This window comes from Colletotrichum tamarilloi (genome assembly GCF_030869305.1).
Source record: "Colletotrichum tamarilloi strain Tom-12 chromosome Unknown Scaffold_54.1, whole genome shotgun sequence".
Taxonomy (NCBI): Eukaryota; Fungi; Ascomycota; class Sordariomycetes; order Glomerellales; family Glomerellaceae; genus Colletotrichum; species Colletotrichum tamarilloi.
The window spans coordinates 155,077-169,013 of NW_026849437.1; the positions used below are offsets into that span (position 1 = coordinate 155,077).

At 50.2% G+C, this 13,937-nt stretch overlaps 6 protein-coding genes across 6 annotated transcripts; 3 read left to right on the forward strand and 3 right to left on the reverse strand.

Annotated features, from left to right (window-relative positions):
* Window positions 1-373: 373 nt before the first annotated feature.
* Window positions 374-1,763, forward strand: CTAM01_10939 (inorganic pyrophosphatase; the record flags this gene model as incomplete). The annotated part of the gene is made up of 7 exons (XM_060526951.1): window positions 374-499; window positions 558-717; window positions 777-960; window positions 1,035-1,095; window positions 1,161-1,227; window positions 1,283-1,344; window positions 1,398-1,763. The coding sequence occupies 7 exons, from the start codon at window positions 374-376 to the stop codon at window positions 1,761-1,763; spliced, it is 1,026 nt and encodes a 341-aa protein (XP_060378442.1).
* A 594-nt stretch (window positions 1,764-2,357) lies between these two features.
* CTAM01_10940 (uncharacterized protein) lies at window positions 2,358-3,332 on the forward strand (the record flags this gene model as incomplete). Its single annotated transcript, XM_060526952.1, has 1 exon — window positions 2,358-3,332. One exon carries the CDS (start codon window positions 2,358-2,360, stop codon window positions 3,330-3,332), a length of 975 nt encoding a protein of 324 aa, XP_060378443.1.
* A 124-nt stretch (window positions 3,333-3,456) lies between these two features.
* Window positions 3,457-4,411, reverse strand: CTAM01_10941 (RTA1 like protein; the record flags this gene model as incomplete). The annotated part of the gene is made up of 2 exons (XM_060526953.1): window positions 3,457-4,334; window positions 4,396-4,411. The coding sequence occupies 2 exons, from the start codon at window positions 4,409-4,411 to the stop codon at window positions 3,457-3,459; spliced, it is 894 nt and encodes a 297-aa protein (XP_060378444.1).
* A 1,593-nt stretch (window positions 4,412-6,004) lies between these two features.
* CTAM01_10942 (major facilitator superfamily transporter) lies at window positions 6,005-7,705 on the reverse strand (the record flags this gene model as incomplete). The annotated part of the gene is made up of 4 exons (XM_060526954.1): window positions 6,005-6,383; window positions 6,456-6,594; window positions 6,654-7,488; window positions 7,547-7,705. The coding sequence occupies 4 exons, from the start codon at window positions 7,703-7,705 to the stop codon at window positions 6,005-6,007; spliced, it is 1,512 nt and encodes a 503-aa protein (XP_060378445.1).
* A 617-nt stretch (window positions 7,706-8,322) lies between these two features.
* Window positions 8,323-10,672, forward strand: CTAM01_10943 (fungal specific transcription factor domain-containing protein; the record flags this gene model as incomplete). The annotated part of the gene is made up of 3 exons (XM_060526955.1): window positions 8,323-8,401; window positions 8,481-9,546; window positions 9,619-10,672. 3 exons carry the CDS (start codon window positions 8,323-8,325, stop codon window positions 10,670-10,672), a joined length of 2,199 nt encoding a protein of 732 aa, XP_060378446.1.
* Window positions 10,673-10,834: 162 nt separating this feature from the next.
* Window positions 10,835-13,469, reverse strand: CTAM01_10944 (FAD binding domain-containing protein; the record flags this gene model as incomplete). Its single annotated transcript, XM_060526956.1, has 5 exons — window positions 10,835-11,546; window positions 11,604-12,280; window positions 12,342-12,712; window positions 12,832-13,103; window positions 13,174-13,469. 5 exons carry the CDS (start codon window positions 13,467-13,469, stop codon window positions 10,835-10,837), a joined length of 2,328 nt encoding a protein of 775 aa, XP_060378447.1.
* Window positions 13,470-13,937: the final 468 nt, after the last annotated feature.

The window sequence follows — 13,937 nt, forward strand, 5'->3', positions numbered from 1 at the left end:
TCTAACCAACCATCTCCGCACCAACTCATCAACAGTGACAGCGCGGATCCCTGGATTGCAATGCAAAATCTCCAATTTAATCTTTTCCCGTCAAGCCCGTCCAATCCTCACGTCAGAGCTTCTCACGCCTGTACCTATGCCAAGCCTTCCTCCCTGCTGGCAGTCCCCGCCACAGAAACATAGACGTGTTTTTCAGCCCCCTTTCCCTGTAAGGAACAGCTTACCTTGATAGACTGAAGCAGTGTGGGTTTGCCACAGTAGACATACAAAATACTCCAAGTGCGTGGCGTGTTTCTTTGGCGCTACCTTATCTCATGAGCACACGATTTATGATCTCACCTCACGATAGAGACTTGATTTAAAGAGAGTAATCATGTCGAGCAGATGTTTCTTCGCCCTTGCGGCGCTTTCGGTCTCGAGCAGTGCTGCTTGGACTAGCTCCCACAGCTTTAACTACAACGCCCTTAGCTTGAGAGAAGTTGGTGCCCGCAACACAGAGGTGATCAGCCCCATCAACCGAATTTAGCTTATCCTACATGCTGAACACTCGACTTTAGGACTGGAGGATTTGGCTCGAAAAGGACGGTGACCCCATTTCCTTTTGGCATGATGTGCCAGTCTGGCCGGATGAGAGCAACAAGCAAGTGGTGAATCTTGTGGTTGAAGTACCCAGATGGCAAGACGGCAAAATTGAACTCAAGAGGAGCGAGCCTCTAAGTGAGTAGGTATCTTTCACAGGAAAACACCACATTATGCTAATGGCCATTATGTTCCAGATCCTATCGTTCATGACTCTCTTAATGGCGCTCCTAGATATGTGGAGAATGTGTGGCCACACAAATCGTACCCTTTCATCTACGGGTCTATCCCTCAAACCTGGGAAAGTCCGAATTACAATCACTCTTTTACCAGCCTGTTGGGGGACAACGACCCCGTAGATCTCTTCGACATCGGTCAAGAGTAAGTCATAGGCAGACTACGGCTTCATCAGGCCTTGCGTCTACCAAACATTGAGTGACTAACTCTTTATCCAGCCGCGGCTACGTTGGTCAGGTGAAACAAGTCAAGATTCTCGGTGGTCTTGCCTTAGCTGATGTGAGTCTAAGATGCTTGGATTGTCGTTCCGTCATGTGAGATGTGCTAATGGGGGTCTGGCAAAGGGCAACGAAACCGATTGGAAGATTCTCGGCATCGACATCAAAGATCCCATGGCGTCCATCATCAATAGTAAGACCATTAGCCAGATATGAAGACAGAGTTGTGTGAGCTGACTTGTTCAAAGCGTTCGAAGATGTTGAAAAGTATCGCCCTGGGACCATCAAGATATTCCGAAACTGGTGGACTGTGATTTTCCCTATCATGTTCCGTGAAAGGTCGTGCTAACTAATACTTCGCAGCACTATAAAGTAGCTCGAAGGGATTCAGTCATCAACATCATCGGGGACTGGTACCAGAATGTCACCTACATGCAAAGCGTGGTCGAGGAAAGCCACAAGACTTGGGCGGAATTGATTAGAGGAGAGGTCGACTCCAATGAAATCAATTACAACCAGACCTCTCGGCCAGACGTCGCAAACAGCTTTATAAATAAAGCGACAACAACCGCCGAATTCAACATCCCAGCAGAGAGCAGAATCGATCCTGCTGCTCCAAGGCCAGAAAAGGCCGATCGCTGGTATTACCTGGACAGTGACGCCAACTTGATTGTGGTTCCTCAGACACAACAAACATTTCTCAATAGGCAACAGGTCGAGCTTCTTTGAACAAAACTTCATTTTCTTTTGAACTGGGTTAGGCACGATATGGGTCTGCTTTTCTTCCACCGCCATTGACTCATGACAGGTCCATTCTATGGTCAAATAGGTAGAGATAACGAGTAATGAAATGAGAAAGCACAAACATCTACCCAATTTCTCGTTATTTGAATGCCTTTGCTCATTTCTTGCTCATTCTTCCAACACTTCCTTAAGCTCCGGCTCTCTGGCTCGCACTTCTTCCGTGGAGTCTTCAAGCCCGAAGACCCACAAAATTCCACAGCCCTACCCGCGAGCTTAATTCTGACTTTCCCCGATGTGACATCTTTCCCGCTCATCTTCAACGTCGTTTCTTTTTACTAGCACTATCGCCAAACCGCACTCTAAGGTTTGGGAGAAACCTCCTTCCTTTCTATCTCTCACTTCCAAGATCGGCCAGTTATTGCGTCGAACTCGCCGCATATTTGCAGGCAGAGTTAAACGACCCTGGAAAATTTGCATGCGACAAACGAAAACTAGCCCATGAGTCAAGCCCATCTACCATTGACCCCCACCGACTCATACCGTCAGCCATTCAGTGTCCACACTAAGACATTATTCAAGATGAATGCCTCGACTGGTCATTCGAGAGACTTCGAAATGGACATGGGCAATACCCAAAATCCGGTTCATTCTGCTGTGCCTCCTGTTGCTTCTCATCCTAGCGTAGGACTGGCTGCACTGGAGTCAATTTACATGGCCCCAGTCAGTGTAATAGAAGGTGCTTCGACCGGCAACTTGATTCGAGACGGATCAACACAGCAAAATATCACGCGAGACATCAAGCGAGGTGCGCGCGGACTGCCCAGCCGAAAGCCAAGCCCAGCGCAACACTACAGACATGTCAAGACATCCGCGAAGGTGGAGAAGCAGAAGTCAAGGCGGTGGAAAAGTAAGACTGCGGACTCGAGACTTTCCTCCGAATTGGATCGACTTCTCGTCGGCGAGGACACCTCTGAAGGATCCTTTTTCGGAGAATCACCTACAGCGTACAAGGTTCAGCACCCGTTACGAGCCGCTTTGCAGGGTCTTCCTGGCTTTTCATTCGACGACGAGCTGGACAGTGTCACTTTTGGAAAGCATCGGCGCGTCTTATTTGGCCTTGCCGAGATCATGGAGCAAGGTGGGCGTGACGCAATCAAGGTCTGGCTTGAAGAGTTCCTCTTGCTTGCTTTTCAGACGATGGAAAATATTGTCGCACGCCATCCGCAGTCCAATGATATGGATGACGTTCCCATGGGATTCGTTATCTTGGCCAGAGAAATGGAGTCGACTACCGACAAGTCGCCCGCATCTAGATCTTTCTCACGTGCGCGGAGAACTATGGAGAGACGGCTTCGTCAAAGCTATGATTTGCGGAAGCTCATCGACTGGGTTCTCGATGCTCGTCGAAAGTTTCTAGAATCGAAGCCGAAGCCCATGCCTGGCTTTAAAATCTTTGGGCAGGCGGCGGTGGAGGAGGGAACCGAGCTTGAGAAGAAGCTATGGGTAACTGTAGATGCGCAAACGACTGGGGCAGCAAGATATCCACCGTGTTGAGGTGTGGGTAGATGATTAGGACTAGGTATTCAGAGCATGAATAGCTTTATCAATAACGGCTACCCTCCTCTTTTGGGCGAGAAATAGTGAAACCCGTTCTATCTTTTCGACCTTGCCAAAGAACCTATTTCTGAATAGACTCACGACTGCGTGCTCTAGCCTTTTCTGCATCATCAACGCCACCGGAGACCTTCTTTGCTACACATCTCCCGGGGTGCCAGATGGAAAGCAATACCACTGCCAACACTACGGGCGCAAACTCAAGCACGCCAAAGAAAACTTCATTCGAGTAGAGGTAACCCCCCAGACCCTCCGCAGTTTCGGCAAGACGGAAGCAGGTACGCAGGTAAATCAACAACGTCGCCCCCGAAAACACAGCCACGAAAGTAGTAAGCCTATGTTCTTTGATCGCTGTTCGAGCTCTGAAGAGGAATATGGACGTAGTGATGATGAAACATCCGATGGAAAAGACCTGGTAGGCAAGTCCTCCAAGCAAAATATTGTTGGCCGTCGTAGGGTCCTCGCGGCGCGACTGCTTGACTCCGATCAAAGCGGCGCCCGAGATCTGCGTGATGGTTGCGATGGCGTCCGAGGTGATGAAGAACCACAAAACCACTTTAGGCGGCAAAGGCGTGAACTGTCGCCCAAGACGGTTGATGAGAGCGGATAGAATCGCGTAGATGCCGGCTGCGAGGAAGACTGGTGCCGTGACGATGAAGAAGTAGTTGAGAATGAAGTAGATGAGGTTATACGGGTTCGCTTTGGAGGAGAGAGAGCGGGCTACGTAGCCAACGATTTCGAATAGGAGGCCGATTGGGAAGGTGACGAAGTACCAGCTGCGGTAGCGGATGATCTGCCACGTGTGGACAATGAGGAGGAGGAAGAAGAAGACATCGGCGAGTACTGTAAGGACGAAGGATGGAGTGTAGCCGTAGATGATGACTGGCGTGTCCCATTTGCCACCAGGATTGACGAAATTTGGGTCGACATATCCGTATGTAGCTTTATCAGTGGTATTAGTACTAAATCTAGAAGCTTGAGCGGTTGCGTATTTTTGTCTCACCTCTTCCTTCACTCATTGTTGCGTTAAGAGGCCCTCGCCTAAAAGCGATTTTGAATTGGAGGCTTAGGTTAGGAGAGGAATATGGCGTACTGATGGCGTATATGGGAAACCTTGGTGTTGGACGGAAAGGCTGAGCTTTAACATCGACGAGGTGGTCTCAGGGGAATTGTCTGGCGACAAGGGGCTTGCTACATATCAGCCACATCGCTACCTGAACGATCTGCCTAGGGAGCATGTTGACACGCAGATCGAAAATAACGGTTCGGAACGGTCTGCCAAGCTGAGACCTCGTGGCAGCACATCCCTTTCCGACACTAGCGGGTGGAGAATGGGGGTTTGCAGAACATGCCCCTAGTCTTTCGCGATAATATGCAAGTACTCTCGTCCCATATCCGCATTGGCGACGGATAGCTGTCAGCGTAAAGACAGACTATACGTCTGTCGCTAACTCTAGCTCGTTAGAGCAGAGTTGATATCTATGAATCATCATTCCGTATATCCTGGTTCCGTCTTCAAGCCACATTCTTATCTGAACACCTGCATTACATGGGCATGCCTCTTCTGGGTATCTATCCGGCCGGGAGCCTACCGGAAGCTCTTTCTCGGCCAACTTGCATGTAGAAACTCATCTAATTGGCCGAACAAAGGTTTTTCAGCTGCATGATACATATCTCTTCGTCTCTCTGGCAAGAACAGCCTAATGTGAACTCTCACTCTCTTACGCCAAACCCTTGATAATTCTCGGTTTTTCCAGCGGACTACCACGAAGATGCTATATGTAAGTCACGATTAAGCCATCAAGTAGTCTTAGGCCTATGGTCTAAGTGGCCCATCCGGCGAATTACTTGCCATTTCCGTACTGTCCTCCGTGTATGAGCTCGCACCTCGGCAATGCCAAGAAGTCCGAAGTCCGGGTTTCAGTGGGTCTGCAGACCGTTACGGCACCCACTCCCGATGCGGCGCACGGCAGCGTCGATAAACAGAATGGAAAGATTTTGGTTCAGCGGTTCATCCAATTTTATTTTCTGATTCCTCAGACTCATGTGATATTTGACATTGAGGAGTCTCTCCTGTTGTTCGCTCTTAAAGGTTACTGATACCCTATGAGAGAAGAGACCTGCGTTACTGCAGAGTCTCGTAGCGGTTACTCTGACCATAGTTCAAGGTATTGCCATGATGGTGCGATTGCTCCTGATGTATATTGTGTTTCGTGTAGGCCGTTTGTGCTCTGAAACGCCCTTCCAATAGTGTTTGTGTCTACAGCCACGACATGTATAGGATTATTGAGCCACAGCTTCATCATCGCAGCACAAGCTCAAAAAATTTGAGTAAATGAAATGTCTGGTTCACTCCATGGTCTCTCTTCGGAGAATAACGGCTTCGGGAAAATGGCTTATCCACAGTACAATACCTTAGGTGGAGCAACGCATCATGTTGTGGGGGACCGCATCTCCCAACATGGAATCGCGGAGCTGGGTACTCTCTGAGGTGAGTCTAGGGAGGGAAGTTTTCGAAAGGGGGTTTCAGGCTTTGGAATAAGTATTATTATGTCTATCGTCTATGTCTAATCATTACTATTCTATAATCATGTGCTCGTTAATTATCCATCTCAGTTTCCAATGGCAAACGCCTCTCGTGCTGTCTTGCTACTCCGAGCGAGGCTATCGCCGAATCTGATAAAAATGAATGGGATTACTCCCATGGCTAAGGCAATAAAGCCCAGAACTGATGGAGCCCAATGAACTCCAAGGTTGCCATACATCTTGCCTGCCGCCAGAGGCAGGGTGATAGCTCCGATTGAGCGCGTCATGCTGGCTGCTGCATGTGCTGAAGCAGAATATTGCCGGAAAACGTCTGTGAGGTAGTTGATCATGCCCATGAAGAGCAGATTGAATCCACAGCCAAAAAGTACACCGCTAAACATAGGCAAGACAGGGGAGGTGGATGGCCACACGGTCCAGCCAAGCCAGAACAGAGCGATGACCATTCTACGTAAGCGATTGTTAGTTGTGGCTCCTTGTCATTTGTTTAGGGTATGAGATCGTGGAGGGTGAACATACTGAGGAGCGGCAATACATGCAAGAGGTAGTCTGCGATTAATAGGCTTCAAGGCCCACTCCACCCCGGCTTTAAATTGCTTATCGTGATAATGTGTCCATGCGTAGAAGATGGCAAGGGCAAAGAACACCCCAAGAACAACTTCGCAGATATGTTAGCTCATTTTATCGTCTATTGTAGCATTATGGGCGTCGTCTTACCAGGTAGGAACGCAAGTCCGGCCATCCCGGGAGACATGCCGTAGAAGTCTTTGAAGATGACTGGATAGGCCTGAAATAACAGGTAAAATACAGAGTATGCCATCGTCAGATACGCAGATGTCGCCATGAGGATTGGCTCGGTGAAGAGGAGCTTCATGGGCCGGAGGAAGATCTTTCGTACGTTGAAAGGCTGTAACTGCAGTTGCTGTTGCTGTTTGCCATCAACCGCACCCTTGTTTCGTTTCAGCTGCCTCTTAACTGCGTTGTTGTGGAGAACAGGCGCGTATGTCTCCGGCAGAGTAAGAACGAGAGGCAATCCGCATACTCCAAGGATGCCGGCGATCCAGAAGGGCCATCGCCAGGACATCGGAGAAGAGAAGCCCGAAACAATGGGCCCGATGAGTGGGCCGACAGTTGTGACTGTCATGTAAAGTGCCATGGCGTTTCCTCGAACCGCGGGATTATCGAGGATGTCGGCGTAGAGTCCACCGATGACCGTTGTTGGCGCTGCCGCGTTGATGCCACAAAGAAGACGGAAAAGTAACAGCACCGGGTAGGTTGGTGCTCCAGAACAGGCCAGCATGAAGATGATGTATCCGCAGTATGTCCCGATCAGCACCGGTCGTCTGCCGATGTACTCGCTCAAGGGCCCAAATAGCAGAGGCCCAAGCACGTACCCACACATAAATAGCGAGTTGAGAAGAATCAGATGGACGCGGTCGGTAACTCCGAATTGCTCGCTAATGGCGTCAAGTGCGCCTGAAGGCATGGATGACCCGAGGTTGCCATTGAAAGTGCAGGTAAAGCCCGCTACAACAATGTGCAGTTTGCGCAGCTAGAATAGAAAGTAAGAACATCGTTAAACCAAACTTCTCTACGCAAGAGCCACTTACAGGCGATAACGTCGTAGCGTTCAGCAAATCCTCCGTTGTGTCCTTCAGAGATGAGCCATCGGAAGTGTCGCCGCTCAACTCAACATCCCGTGCCATGGTGGATTCTTGTTTCCGGTCTCCATCTTCTTCGTTTGCGTATTCGAACGGACGTGCATCCATTATAGTCCTCGAGGGTGCTTTGCGTCTGAAGTCTGCTCAATGAGGTTCGTCCAAGTGGTTATGGTCTTGTCTGTGCAGTCCTGGTCACTCAGACTGTCACTGAACTGCCCAGCTCCTCTTATATGTCCAAGCAACTCCATATTTGCCCATTGCTACCCGAACATACAAAAGAAAAAACTTCTGGAAGACCCTGCTAGATTGTTTTACGTATTTGGTTCCATTTTCCTACTGCATTCAATGTTTCGCAAGTCGTTCGGAAGTAGAACAAGCCATTTTCCATAGTTGTAATTGGTTAAAGTGTCCGACAAGAAGCTGCCCAAGTTTCCGCACTAGAAGAGATTGAGGGCATGTGAAAAGAGAAAAGAGATTTGATTGGTTCGTATTTCCGGGATTGCAAATTCTGCTGACATAACTCCCGAGGCCGCGTTGCTCGGTATCTGAATAATCCACCATAACTTCCGACTTATATCCAGTCCAGTCCACATTGCCTCCACATCCGTCAAGTTTTGCGTCAGCGCAGTCAAAGGCGCGCCATCACACCTGAAATGCTGTGATTGAATCTAGATCCCGCTCGGAAAATAAGTTTCCAGAAGGCGGCTTACCGCCAATACTGAGTCATGTCGGCCGCAGGGCGTAGAGGCGCATCTTCTCCGACAGGATCGGCGTCTGGCCAGGCGTCGAAGAAAGCGAGAACCAGTATGGCACCCCCTGTCCCCCAACTCTCTTTTCATTCTCAAGAGGCATTCTGACCGACAATCTTGTCTCTGGTCATTAGATGGCAGGGCCTGCGTGACGTGTCATCAACGGAAAGTGCGTTGCGACATCCTCGAAAAGGGCACGCCATGCTCCAAATGCGAAGCAAACAACATTTCCGACTGTCAGATCTTTGAGAAGAAGAAGACTAGGTCCTCGACAAGGGTATCTCGGAGCCCCAATGTCTCTATTCAGCCAAAGACAACAATAGCACCGAGCTCTAGACCCACAACCACGCCAACAGCATCGAATGCCGCCAGTCCGTGGGCACCAGTCAACGTCGACTCGCGGCCAGCATCGGCTCCAGGAAACGAGCTCAATGCTCAGACCCATTACGCTACTGAGGTCGCAACGCGAAATTTGGCTGATTTTCTTGACCGGGAAGAGACAGGATATCAAGATATTCTACCAAGCGGTAGACTTTACTTCATCGGAACCGAGTTCTCGAACTTGAACTACCTCGTTCGGCAGCGGTCTCAACGGCCCGATCAGAATGTCCTACATTTCGGGAGTCACCCTCTTGCCCCGAGGATGTCTTCAGTGCCGCCCGAAGCCTTGGAACTACCCACCAAGGCCTTGGCTGATAAACTTGTTCAGGCTTACTTTATGCACATCAACCGTGGCATTCCCATTGTCGACGAAGAGTTCTTCATGAAGAAGTACAACAATACAGAGACCAGCGAGGATTTCGCTAGGCAACGGCCGTTATCTTTACTTTTGCTAAATGCTATCCTACTCGTCGGGGCGCACGTCTTGTCCAACGAGCGTGATGAGCTCAAGGCGTTAAAGGCGGTCTTCTTCAAGCGAGCGAAAGCTTTGTTTGACTGTCGTTTCGAGCAACATCGTGAAACGTACCTACAAGCTGCTATCCTTCTGACTTGGCAATGCGACGACCTTGAGGATGTCATCTCAAATTCATGGTATTGGATCGGTATTGCTGCTCGAACGGCGTACGGTATGGGCATGCATCGGGATGCTACACCATCAGGCCTTAACGTCATGGATAAGCGTCTATGGCGGAGGCTATGGTGGACTTTGTATCAATATGACGTTTTGGTTTCTATGGCTCATGGTAGACCTCAAGCCATGTAAGTGGATTGCTCGGCCAACCACCCCGCAATCTGGAATATCCCCATACTGACTCTCTACTTCTACCATAGAAGCCTTGACGATTCCGATGTGCCACTCATCGAAGAGTGTCATCTAGAAGATACACCGGAAGCCGAAGCGTCTTTCATAGTTCAGCATACACAACTGTGCATCATTTTCGCAAAGGTTATGAAAAAGCGAGTTGCCCTACGTTGCAAAGAAGGAGAAAAGGCTGAGGCGACAAGGAAAGCTGATATTGCGCTCGCTGAGTTGGTCACCAATCTGCCCGAACGACTCCAGCTATCCTCAGGGGATCCAGACATTTGGCAGTCAATGTTCCACATCACATACAACAACTTTCTCATCCTCCTTCATCGGCCGCCTCCTCGGACAGTATCGGGACCCTCTTCAGTAGAAGCAAGCAACGATCTGACCATATGTTCTGACGCAGCGGCTACAATCGCTTCCATCTTTGAGTCTTTGCGGAAGAGAGAGATGCTGGCCGGCTTGTGGCTTCCAAGCCTTCACATGCTCTTCACAGCTCTGGTTCACACAGCAAGCCAGATGCACTCTAGCAATCCAATCGTCGCAGCCAAGTCAAAGCGCCATACTGAATCCATGATACAGACATTGCATGCAATGAAATCCCAGTGGTTGTACGCGCAAAGTCTGCTGAATCTATTCGAGCCGAAACGACCAAGGAGTTGCGATCTTGACCAGCAATCCACCCGATTTGATGGCGCGAGCGATCGAGTGGCTAATTTTGGAGAGCAGAATCCTTCCAGGATCTCTCTTCCGACCGACATTCTCAGACATACCGATCACACCATCGTCGGATCGTCAGCATCCGTGGGAAATGGTGTTCCAGGGCGGCCTCTAGTTTCTGGCCCAGCTTATGGCTCACAGCACATAGATACGGCACCAGGGCATAGTTTAGCTAGAGATCCGGTGGAGCAGTACGCGGCAGCTGTAGTTGGTAATATGTCCCAAGACGGCCAGCCTTATGGCACTGGCTTCGTAGGAGACGATATGGGCCTCACTGATGCCGATACTATGGATATGCTGCAGCTTCCGTCGGCTCTGGAGTTCCTATTGGCAGGCGCCGGGAACAACTTTGACTTCTGATACATGTAAGCCATCAAATGGTATGATGATAGTTAAAGATGTAAGATACACCGCGATTCTGCTACTTTCTTGCTGAAGTATGGGGAATAATCTAACTTGTGTTCTGCTGTCTACACCTCTCAACGTCGTCCAGCTTGAACCTGGATTCCCGGATACCAATGACTAATTGCCCAAGGCATCCAAAACGCTTTCACGCCAGTAGTAGAAGCCTGCAAGCGCTGCCCCAGGGCCCACGGCAAAGCCACTAGCAATGGACCCCAGAGAGCCAAGCAATGCCTGCTGAGTTGTAACAAAACCCTCCGATCGCAAGTTCCACGCCGAGTAGAGAGACAAAGCAGCAGAAGCGAGTCCGAATAAGTCGATGCTCGTGTTAAGGCCACCTGCCAAGTTATTGAATGAAGTTGTCGCCAGGATCGGATACACCGCGCTTGCGATATGAACGGTAGCGCAGGCGCCCGCCGCGAATGTGTATGCCATCTTGAGCGGTACTACATCCTTCTTGTCGTACATTTCAACAAACTCGTCCTTGCCTGTTTCCTTCACGTCTTTGGTGGCCTTCGTGAATGAAGTTATATCCTTCACCTTCTGTATGGCCGAGGCAACGCCGTTAAGCAGAGCCGCGCTGAAGACTGGAGCGGCAGATACAACGAAACCGACGGCCTGTCGGATCTGTGGGTCTTGAATTGGCAGGCTGGCGAGGATCGTGGGGATGGCGTAGCCAACGATGGCCGACGGCAGAATTGCCTTGGCGTACTTGACTGGTACGTGTCTACCAGGCAGAGTGTTGGTGCCTCGAGTGACTATACCGAGGCCTAGGAGTGGCATAACGGCTTTGGATCCGAGGGCCATGAACGCGGCAGCCGAAATCGAAGGCCTGCAGTTCCTTAAGTTAGATCGACGTGTGGCGGGACATTGGCGGTGGGCAACCTACCATAGGAGGACCGAAAGTCTGTTACCGAATCGATGACTTTCTGCAAGCCAGATGACTAGAGCAGAGAAGAGACTTGTCTTGAATTGGATCTGTTCAACAAGGCTACCAAGCGAGGATGTCTTTGTCAGACTTGAAGTTGCTTGAGCGAGGCCAAGATCCCATGCTCCAGACATCCATATTCTGACGCTTCCAATCAACTCAGAGAAGTGGGTGAAACCGCAAGAGTAGTAGAGCAACGCCACGAAAGACCCGGATGCCAAGACCAGAGCCATTCTCGATGCTGCTTGAGTTGTCATAGGTCGGGCAGGGAGTTCATCGTCAAAAGGCACAAGACGGCGTCGCTGGGGCAAGGGAAGCCTGTAAACCCTGTGGCTTGCCTTGCAAATGGGAACCGCTGTGCCGAGGAAACCTTCATCACCCAACAGGGGAACGAGGTACTTGGTGACGATCTTGGAGTACGGCGATCTTCCAGTCAAGACCTGCTGAAGCGTATGCGCATTCGCTACCAAGGTCTTGGCTCGCTCGTGGCGGTTGATGTGGACTTGGGCCAAGGCGGCTTCGACAATTTCTGTCGGCTGAGACTTGGGGTTCTTTTCCAACATGTCGGTCAGGGAATTTGTGAGAAGCGCCGCAGCTTCCAGGGCGCCGTTACCTCCTTGGCCGGAGATGGGATCGATCTATGAAGGAATCCAATGTCAGTGTCAAAGTCTCAACGATAAGCGGGGGATCCGAACCAACCTTGTGACTAGCATCGCCGATACAAACGATTCGTTGGTAATGCCACTTCTCAAAGACGTACTCCTCCAGTGGCACCAAAGTAGCCATGATCTTGTTCTTGTAGACGTCGCCAAATGTGACGTTCTCAAAGACTAGATCTTCCCAGTGCTCCAGAGCCAGCTTCTCGGTGTCCTCCTTCGAATACTTTGGTATGTCCTTTCCGTACTTGGTGTCTCCGACGCCCGAAAATAGGAACCAGTAGGTCCGATTGCCAGGTGCGCTAATGATAAGGTAACTTCTGCCTTCGTTGAAGACCATCTGTTGATTGTGGATGGGGAGGTTGCTCGGGCGTTTGGAGATGCCAAAGATGCATTTCGTCGCGACGGGTACTCCTAGACAACATCGTTAGGGCTTCAGTTTAGACACAATAAGCATACGAGCTACTGTAGCTACGCTTCTTAAGGGACTTGCAGCCAGTTTTCAGGTCAGGCCTCAGCAATCGGCGACTTACGAGAGTGTTCATCAAGAGCAAAGTAGCCTGGTCGTTCTTCATGGCCGATGCGCCACATCTCCTCCCGGACGGTGCTATGGATGCCGTCTGCCCCGACCACGATGTCGCCTTCAAAAACGGAGCCATCTTTGGTGTGTACACGCACCCCTTCCTTGAGGAGCTCTACCTTTTCAACCCGTTTCTCTGGTATGACTTTATCTTTGTTCTTCAGGTTGTCGAAGAGAACCTGCAGAAGCATCTGTCTGTCGATGAAGATGGAAGGGTAACCAAGCCTAGTTCAAAGACCGATTTTCATTCTTCTGATACGCTTTCATTCGGCATCCTCTTCCGGCCTCAGCTTACCGGGCTTCTAGGTGTTGGATATTCGCCATGCTAGGCGGGCCTAGTGGTTTGCCATCTGGGCCGCAGAGGCTATTCTTCAGGTGGTATTCCCCAACCATCTCAAGGATTGGTTCAAAACAATCAAGTTGATCAAGGATGCGAAATCCATTGGGTAGTAAACCAATGCTCGCGCCAACCTGTGGCGCAATATTGGGGTATGCTTCGAGGAGGGTGTAGTCGACGTCGAGCCTCTCCAGCATGTTAGCTAAGGAGAGGCCCGAGACGCTGCCGCCGACAATGATGACTTTAAAGCCCATTGTGATTTTCTTGAAGGGAGAATTTGATGCCGATTCCAATCATAGAGTGGTAATTCAGACAAGATCAAGCGGATAATAATGAACATCTAAGGTTGTTCGAAGGGTTCGGCCGAGGGTTCATCTATATATCATCAGTGCCTCGTTTGGCACCATGGCAATCCAAGTGCCGCACTGCCGAAAAGGAATATGGCATAGTTCGAAGATCGTTATTGGGCAGAAAATGAAGTAATGCGACGGTGATCCCTCCCAAGAAAGCAGAAAGAACGAGTGTCAAGTTCACCGAAAATGTCCGTTTCCCGCAAGCTGGACCACACGGCTGGATGCCAAAACGATGAAAGGCGAACTATAAGTGCCGGCCTTCGCAAATATCGGTATGCCGAACTTGTAACGGAACTTGTCATACACGACTCGGGTCGTTCCTCATTCCCGGCCGAGCAAAGCGGCGGCGCGGGGGTCACTGCCGGTAGG